Below are 9,971 nucleotides of genomic sequence, written 5' to 3'. Positions count from 1 at the left end.
TTAGAGTGGAGAGGTACTTCTGGTCATTCTACCCGTAGGGTTATCTCATTTATTAAGGCTCGACGTATGGTCGAGAAGTGGTGTTTGGCCTATTTGGCATATGTTTGTGATTCTAGTGCTGAGGTTCTTTCTATGGATTTTGTGCCTATTGTTCATGAGTTTCCTGAGGTATTTCCTTTAAAATTGCCAGGTATGCCACCCAACAGGGATATTGACTTCTGCATTGATTTGGCTCCAGTCACTCAACCCATTTCTATCCCGCCGTACAGTATGGCCCCACCTGAATTGAAAGAATTGAAGAAGCAGTTGTAAGGCTTTCTTGATAAATGCTTTATTAGATCTAGTGTCTCGCCTTGGGGTGCGCCGGTGTTGTTTGTTTAGAAAAAGGACGAATCGATGAGGATTTGTATAGATTACCAACAATTGAACAAGGTTACAATCAAGAATAAATATCCGTTGCCAAGAATTGATGATTTTTTTGATCAGATTTAGGGTGCCAAGGTATTTTCGAAGATTGACTTGAGATCTGGCTACGATCAGTTGAGGATTAGGGCATCTGATGTCCCTAAGACAGCTTTCTGCACTCGGTACGAGCATTATAAGTTCTCGGTGATGTTATTTGGGTTGACAAATGCCCCAGCAGCTATCGTGCCCCCTTTTTCCTCTGCGGAGTTCGGGTTTCGACATTCATGGGGTGTAATGACTCATTTCCTTTTCGGAATTGGGTTTTTGAAGAGTCGCCACCTAACGGATTATGGTGCGTTAGGGCACCTAGAGCGATTAACTCTTTGAGTTGGTTTGTACTACCAGAGATTAGGGTAAGGGCCCGAAGTAACCTTGAGGGAAAGGTGTTAGTAATCCCTCTTGGTCCACAACTATGGGTCCCAAACGAATTTATATTCAAAAATTAGTCCACATAAACAGTTGAATCGAATAAGTTGCTAGTAAGGCACATTTGATAGTTCAAATAGCAAAATAAAGGTTTGAATAAGTTGTAAAAACAAAAGTTTAAATAAAGAGAGAGGATTTGGTAAAGAAGGGTCCTAGGTTGTTTATCCTGTAGGATCAACCCACACAATGTCCGATAAACACTCCTTGATGAGGGGCTACACGTGACATTAACGCGTAGTCATCATATCTCATGTTTACCCCTCCCATCCCCTTATTAGTCATGCAAAGCGAGTGTTTGATCAATGATTCCTATTGCGTGCTGATACCCTTCCCTTCTTAATAGTCCCGGAGAGAGTTAGGACCCCTACCTATAGGCAGTTCTAGACGTACCCCTAAGGTTTAGAAAGGCGAAAATTCTAAGGCGACAGTCAAAACATTTAGGACTTTACACATAATGGGAGCAAATAAGAGGCGCACAGAGATAGCTTCAGAGAAATGCTAAGCGACAGAGATAGCTTCAGGAAAATGCAGTTTGAAGACACCCTAAGGCTTTCCTATATGCAGTATACTGGCGTCTATGTTAATGCAGAAACAAAAAGGTTTTTCGAAATAGAGTCTATTAATACCTATAGGCATGATATCTAATAAGATTAAAGCAATTTTGAAAGAACTTGTTTCAGGAAATGTTTGACTCTTAATAAGACTAGTTTTGAAATGAACTAGGCGTAATGAAGTTGATTCACTGGGCTAATTAAATTATCAGATAGAATTGCAAGTAGAGATCCCTATAGGCATGATATATAGACGTATTACTAAATTTAGTCGATTTGCAGCAACATACAGAAAGACTTATTAGAACAGAATCAGAGTTGAGTCCTATAGGCATGACATCTACTGATTTATGACATAATGGTTTGGAACCTATAAACATGGTTTCTAACATGATAAAATGCATAACCTTATGAACATGATTTCTACTTGATTCAAACAAAATTAGAAGTGAAATCCTATAGGCATGATTTCTATTAGGCAAAGCAATCAGATTCAAAAGAGCAAACCTATGAGCATGCTTTCTACTTATGCAAGCGGTCATACTTCAAAAAATAAGGTCCTAAGTGCAAGATTTCTACCCATATTACACTTTAAAGTATGCATCTACCCACCCTTTTACTAAATACCCCAAATAACTGTTTACAAATTATTACAGACCAATGAATGAATTACATAACAGAAATAGAAAATCAAGAAGCTATTCTATAGGGAGCCTGCAATTAGACCCAAGTTTCCCAAAGCCTCCAATGGTCTCACGAGCCTCAATTCCCTAGACAAATCAGAATCTAGGTGAATAAAAGCTCCCTAAGGGTGTCAAGGACCCCGAGCAATGCTTACACCTAGACTTAGCAAACAAACATTGAACCAGTGCAGTGTGGAAAGGACAGCCTCAGTATGCCAGAGTTTAGAGGGCTGTCAAGAGGATCCCAAGGCAGTACACATACTTGAGGGGGCAGAACTTATTGACTAAGAGTGAAGTGAAAGTGCAGGACACAAGTTGAAAGTGTTTTATTAAAGACTAGATTAGAAAGTTTGTTTTGAAAGTAATTAGTAAAGAAACAGAGATTTTTGAAAAAGGGATTGGAGTAGTTAATAAAGCTCAAACACCTTAAGATAGGATCACACATAGCTAGTTTATTGAATCCAAATGAAATCAGTAGTTACACAGGGGTCAAAGGGTTTGGGATATGCAGACATTTGACTGCAAACGCATAACCCAGCAAGGATCTTAGGACTGGTTTGGACATGATCAAAAATAGTTGACACGGGCATAATCACAAACTAGTTAGGAAGGACACAAACACATGGAGGGGATAGGGATTTGGGATTCATAAGGTGGTAAGTACACAGCAAGTAAAGACAATTGACAAGGTTGGCTTTGAAACACACATAAGGGAATACATTAATCTAAAGGGAAGGGGAGACATAATAACATGCTGATAATGTAACTTAACTACAAGTTTCACAACAGAACCATAAGTAGAAGCAGAATAGAAATAAGAGAAACTGAAACAATAAGAGAAGCAAGTTGTTGTGAGGCTTTAAATAAAAACTAGGACATACCAGTGAAGAGAAAAGTAAGCAAAATGAAAGAACAAGAGAGCACAAATGATTATCCTTGGCTTGAAGCCGGCTAATATCAGCAAATATCATAAGAGAGAGGGGAGAGCAGAGATTTTTAGTAAGAGAAGTAGTTTTGAAAACCAAAATGTTCGTGTTTGTGTTAATGAAAAACTTAGGGTATTTATAGTTTTGAAAATAGGTAGAAAATAAGGTAACAAGTAAAGGTTTAGAACAATTATGGAAGTAATCACTATTACAATCTAATTAGTACAAGTAATACCCTTTAATCAAGCAATCACAGCTTAAACGGATACCAACAGGGATAACCAAGGAAAGAAAGTCAATTGAGGAAGACTTATTTTTACCATATAAGGGGTAGTAAAAGTATAGAACATATGATTGAGTCTAAGTACAAAATATACCAATTAAGGAAAGGATTAAACAAGAATGAAGTACCATAACAAATAAGGGAATGGAATCAGTCAATTTAAACACACGAGTAGAATTTTAGGGCTTCTAAAGAAAATCTTGCAATCAAACTATCAATTAAGGAAATCAAAATCAAATAAAGAGAGGGTCATGATTCTATATTGAAACATATGAATAGAGAATAACAAATAGCCGTAGCAAGCAGGCAAAGTCAACCATATAGACAGAAAGAAGCAAGAGATGAACAAACAAAATGAACACAGTCATACAAAAGTGACATAAGCAGGCTAAAGACTCACTAGAAAACCCATTCGAAGCATTTTAACCAACAGAAAATTTAACAAGAACAAGTAATCATGCTAACACATAGAACAAAAAAAAGAAGGTTTTAGAAAATTCGGACTTTTTAACAGAGTCGAGTTAAAAAAGCAGAAGGAACGTAAGATCAGTAAAAACAAGCAAGGAAATAGGTTTAATCATAAAGAAAATCGGTTAAAACAAGTGTAGAAGAAACTCCGAGAAACCTTAATTTTTAAAGAACCTAAAACGGTTTAAAGTTGAGGATCTTTCTGAAGAAGTTCGAGAATAGTGCAAAACATAGGAAGAAACAGACTTAAAGCATAAAAAAAGCACAGATCTGAGAGATTCAAACGAGAGTTAGGGTTTCAAAGGAAACCTAGATAGGAACGAAAGAACCTGTTGTAAACTTTACCAATCATAACATATAAGGTGTGATTTTGCCCAAAATCACACAGGAGAATCCATGATTAACAGAAATAGAAACCCTAGATCCGTATCGGCATGGCCGAGGACCCTTGAAGGCCTTAGAGATGATGAGCAAAGCGGTGAAGTGACCATTGGAGGCTTTGGGATTGAAACGTAGTCGTCGAAGATGATCGGAAAAGGAGGCGGTGGTTGAAGAATGATTAGGGTTAGGTTGAGAGAGAAGAGAGAGGAGAGCATCTAAAGGTGGTGGGGTTTCTTAAATGTGTAGGGTTAGGGGGTCGTTTAGGAATTAAAAATGAAAGGGTGTGTGTGGACCTTTGATCTAGGAGATCAACGGTCAGGATTCAACCGGGTAGGTGGGTTCCAGGTTTGGGTAAGGGTTTATAGGGTTTGGGTCGGGTTATTTAATAGGAAATTCGGCCGGGGAGGGGTCCGATTTGGGCTACAATTGAAAGCCAAATCTGGTTATTATTTAAATAGGCAATTTTTCCTATTTTAATTTTAATCAATAATAAGTAATTTCTGAAAAATGATTTAAAATACATAATTAACATTTTAAAAATATAGGGACTAATTTTACATATATAAAATATAATTATATCTTAAAATGGGCTAACATTGCAATTATATGCAATTTAGCTTAAAAAATACTAAATGTAATTATAAAACTGCATGAAAATTATATTAGCCATATTTTGGCATAAGTATAGAAATCAAATAAATAAATTATCATAACAAAAATTTTGAAAATAATTATTGGGGATTTTATGAATAAAAGGGGCGAAAATAAATAAACTTAAACCCTTAAAATTATGGGAAAAATTATAAAACCCATGTGCATGCTTATATATGCTATTTTGAAGGTATTTATGCATATTTAAAATACATAGGAGAAAATTGGGTATCAACAGCTGCCCCTCTTTACCCGGGTAGGATGAAAGAGTTTTCGGGTAAAGAAATGATGACCAATTTTGACCCAATGGGATGTTTCAAAAGACGGAGGCCGTATTCTGGTTTTTGGGTTGCCTACATATCCTTGGTTTTATTGGAATCAGGCCATGTGTAGTTCTAGATTCACCTACGGACTATGCCGATGAAATTATTGTAAGAACGGACACTAGATGTGGAAGCAACTACGATGAGTGGTTAAGGCTCGGGGCGGTTGGAGGGAACTAGAGCGAGATTGCTCCTACTAGGATAGCAGTTGTTTGCTAGTTACCTACAGATAAAAGATGCTACAAAGGTATTTGCAAAAATTTAAACATGATGCAAATTCCCTTTGGACCATGAATGTTGTCTTTGGACGGTTAAAGATGACGTTCTTGAACCATGACGTCCTGGGCCATGAATTGCTTAGTGAGGGATTCACAGGCCATGAAATGGTGTTCTAGTGCTATGAAAATGATGCCTCCGAACCATGATGACTTTGAATAATGATATGCAAGTTTGAGAGATCCTCAGGCCATGGCATGGTGTCTTCCGGCTATGAGGATGATGCCTTTGGACATATTGGCGATATTTCAGCCCATGATATGCAATAATATGATGTAACAAGACAAGGTTTAGTCTTGTGAAGTAGAGGGCAGAGCTTAGCCCGATTGAAAAACAAGTAGATAGTAGTAGAAATAGAGTAATATTGGTGCAAATAGGGATAGGGTTTAGTCCCATGCAAGTGGGGAGGAAGGGATTAGTCTTATGAAAACGGGGAGGCAAGGATTAGCCTCATCCAAATATGGAGTCAGGGCTTAGACTCATGTAGCTATGGAGGCAATAATCAGCCTTATGCAAATATGGAGTCAGGGATTAGACTCATGTAGAGAGAAGGCGGTGCTTAGCCTTATGCAAATATGGAATCCGGGATTAGACTCATCCAAGATTGGAGAAAGAGCTTAGTCTCATGTAGGGAGAAGGCAGCGCTTAGACCTATGCAAATATAGAGGTAGAGCTCAACCTCATGCATGATTCGGGACAAGGCTTAGTCCCATGCAAATGGAAGGCAATGCTTAGCCTTATGCAAACATTGAGGTAGAGTTCAACCTCGTGCAAGATTCGGGACAAGGCTTAGTCACATGCAAATGGAAGGCAATGCTTAGCCTTATGCAAACACGAAGGTAGAGCCTAACCTCATGCAATATTCGGGACAGGTCTTAGTCCTATGCAAATGGAAGGCAATGCTTAGCCTTATGCAGATATGGAGTTAGGGCTTAGACTCATGCAAGATTCGGGACAAGTCTTAGTCCCATGCAAATAGAAGGCAATGCTTAGCCTTATGTAGATATGGAGTCAGGTCTTAGACTCATGCAAGATTGGAGACAGGGCTTAGTCTCATGCAAATGTGGAGTCAGAGATTAGACTCATGCAAATGTGGAGTACGGGCTTAGACTCATGAAAATACGGAGTCAAGGATTAGTCTTATGCAAATGTGGAGTCAAGGATTAGACTCATGCAAATGTAGAGTTATAGATTAGACTCATGCAAATATGGAGTCAGGGCATAAACTCATGCAAATATGGAGTCTAGGATTAGACTCAAGCAAATGTGCAGTCAAGGATTAGACTCATGCAAATATCGAGTCATAGATTAGACTCATGCAAATATGGAGTCAGGGCTTAGACTCATGCAAACATGGAGTCAAGGATTAGACCCATGCAAATGTGGAGTCAAGGATTAAACTCATGCAAATGTGGAGTCAGAGATTAGACTCATGCAAAAAGAAAATAGCAGATAAGGGTAGAGTATATCTTAGCTAGGATAGGTTCCCCGTCTAACGGTCGGATGGATGGTGAATTTTCTCTATGTATGAATGCTATCGTCAAATGTGACTACGTTCAAAGAAAAATCGTAAGTTTCATGAGGGGAGGTTGGTTCTTGCTTCATTTGCCGGCCTAGCTTTGCTCCGCCTTGGAAGCCCCCTTCGAGTTCCCCTAGGTAGCACCTGACTGTTATGAAAAAAATAGAATTTTCAAAAAATATGCGTTCATTGATAAAATAAGATTGTTTTTGAAGCGTATTGATATATTAACTAACTTTTGATGAACTAGCGACTGTGACATAGTTAAAACGCATTGCAGCTCTCTTATGTTTGAATTTTGAGGGTCCTCCTCAAAATTCTGCTCCAGTTTGGTAGATGATTTTTAACCGTTTGTGGATGGCGGACCTTGCTGAATCTTCTTTGGAATTTTGAGAATCCTTCTTAAAATTCCGCCCCAGTTCTTGTCTAACAATTGACTTCCCGGCATGTGATGGTGCTGGCTGGACTTGTTTCGGAATTTTAAGGACCCTCCTCAAAAAATTTCCCCAGTTTCTGATTCTGGGAAAAATAAAAATTTTATTATGATATGACCGAACCCATAAGGCTACCTATGTATCCCCTCTTAAACGGGAATCAGGTCAAGCGTAGTTCAATTACATCAGAAAAAGAAATGTGAAATAATCTAGGCATAGTATCTCTTGACTGCGTCTGAATTGATTGGTTTTAGCCAAATCTCTCCATACATCTCTACAAGTATGAGTGCTCCTCCTGTTAGTACTCTGTGAACCATATACGGACATTGCCAGTTGGGAGAGAATTTCCCTTTGGCTTCATCTTGGTGTGGGAAAATCTTCTGCAATACCAGCTGCCCTGGTGCGAACTATCTTTGTTTGACCCTTTTGTTGAACGCTCTGGTCATTCTGTTCTAATAAAGTTGGTCGTGACATATGATTCCATTCTCTTTCCATCGATAAGGGCAAGCTATTCATAGCAGCTCCTTATCTATTTTGTATCGCTGAGTTTAGCTTCCTGTATGACTCTTAGAGAAGGAATATCTACCACATCTGGGATGACAACCTCAGTACCATAAACCAACATTAAGGGGGTTGCCCCAGTTGACGTGCGAACTATGGTGCGGTACCCTAACAGAGCAAAGGGTAACTTCTCATGCCACTGCTTGTGATTCTCTACCATTTTCCTTAGTATCTTTTTAATGTTCTTGTTGGCGGCTTTCATGGCTCTATTCATCTGAGTTCTGTAGGTGGTGAAATTCTTATTCTTGATTTTGAAAGTTTCACAAATAGCTTTCATCAGATCACTATTAAGGTTGGCGGCGTTGTTAGTAATAATGGACTCAGGAACACCGAATCGGCAGACAATACGATCTTTGACAAAATCTGCGATGACTTTTTTGGTTACAACTTTGTAAGATGCGGCTTCTACCCATTTTGTGAAATAATCAATAGCTACCAGAATAAACAGTGTCCATTTGAAGCCGTGGGCTCAATCGGACCAATAACATCCATTCCCCAGGCAGCAAATGGCCATGGTGAGCTTGTTGCTTTGAGCTCATTTGGTGGCACATTTATCATGTTGGCATGCACTTGACATTGAATGCATTTGAAGAGATACTGAATATAATCAGTCTTCATGGTCATCCAGGAGTAACCTGCCCTGAGTATTTTCTTGGCCAAAACGAATCCATTCATGCGCGGCCCGCAGGTCCCAGCATGCATGTCCTCAAATAGCTTAAAAGCTTTCTTTGCGTCGACACACCATAGTAAGCCCAAATCCGGAGTTCTCCTGTACAAGTTTCCTCCGCTATGGAAGAAATGATTTGACAATCTCCGAAATGTGCGTTTCTAAGTGTGATTTGCATGCTCCAGGTATTATCCTTTTGATAGGTACTCCTTCATGTCGTGGAACCAAGGATTTCCATCTGCTTCTTTCTCGACATGAGCACAATATGCCGACTGATTATGGATTCTCACCGGAGTGGGATCAATATAGTTCTTATCTGGATGTTGTATCATTGATGACAAAGTGGCTATGCCTCGACAAACTAATTCTGAACTCTGGGCACATGTCGGAATTTTATCTTCGTGAACCTCCTTTTCAATTCCTACACATGGTATAGATATGGAAATATCTTGGAATTCTTGGTAGCCTATTCTCCTTGCACCTGGTGCACAAGCAAATCTGAATTGCCGATCACCAACAACTCCTGGATGTTCATGTCGACTGCCATGTTGAGCCCTAGTATGCAGGCTTCATATTTTGCCATGTTGTTGGTGCAGGGAAGTCTAGTTTAGCAGATATCGGATAATGCTGACCTATTTCTAATACCAAAACTGCTCTAATGCCTACTCTTTTGGAATTTACGGCTCCGTCAAAGAACATCCTCCAACCGTCATGTGATTCCGTAATGTCTTCTCCCACGAATGATACTTATTCATTAGGAAAATACATTTTCAAGGGTTCTTATTTTCCTCCCACCGGATTTTCAGCGAGGTGATCTGCCAACGCTTGTCCCTTGACTGCCTTTTGAGTTACATAGACAATGTCGAACTCACTCAGCAGTATCTTCCATTTAGCCAACTTCCTTATAGGCATGGGTTTTTGAAATATTTACTTCAGAGGATCCATCCTGGATATGAGGCATGTAGAATAGGCACAGAAATAATGCCTCAATTTCTGGGCTATCCAGGTCAAAGCACAGCAAGTGCGTTCGAGCAGAGAATATCGTGCTTCATAAGGTGTGAATTTCTTACTCAGGTAGTATATGGCTTACTCCTTTTTTCCTATCTCATCATTTTGTCCCAAACTACATCCGAAGGCTCCATCTAACATGGATAGATAAAGTAGCAAAGGTCATCCTGGTTCTGGCGGGACCAGAACTGGCAGTGTGGATAGGTATTCCTTGATCTTGTCAAAAGCTTTCTAACAATCCTTGGTCCAACATGTGTCGACATATTTCCTTAGCATCTTGAAGATGGGTTCACATATTACTACGGACTGTGCTATGAATCGGCTGATGTAGTTGAGCCGCCCCAGGAAG

General features: G+C 39.3%; 1 protein-coding gene across 1 annotated transcript; it reads right to left on the bottom strand.

Annotated features, from left to right (window-relative positions):
• Positions 1 to 7,915: 7,915 nt before the first annotated feature.
• On the bottom strand, positions 7,916 to 8,565 carry LOC138873296 (uncharacterized). Its single transcript, XM_070151746.1, has 2 exons — positions 8,427 to 8,565; positions 7,916 to 8,310 (listed from the first exon to the last, which is right to left on the bottom strand). The coding sequence occupies exons 1-2, from the start codon at positions 8,563 to 8,565 to the stop codon at positions 7,916 to 7,918; spliced, it is 534 nt and encodes a 177-aa protein (XP_070007847.1).
• Positions 8,566 to 9,971: the final 1,406 nt, after the last annotated feature.

The sequence above is a fragment of the Nicotiana sylvestris genome, chromosome 7 (assembly GCF_000393655.2).
Source record: "Nicotiana sylvestris chromosome 7, ASM39365v2, whole genome shotgun sequence".
Classification (NCBI taxonomy): Eukaryota; Viridiplantae; Streptophyta; class Magnoliopsida; order Solanales; family Solanaceae; genus Nicotiana; species Nicotiana sylvestris.
The sequence above is the reverse complement of the archived record's forward strand: the minus strand, read 5'-3'. Positions and strand labels throughout refer to the sequence as shown.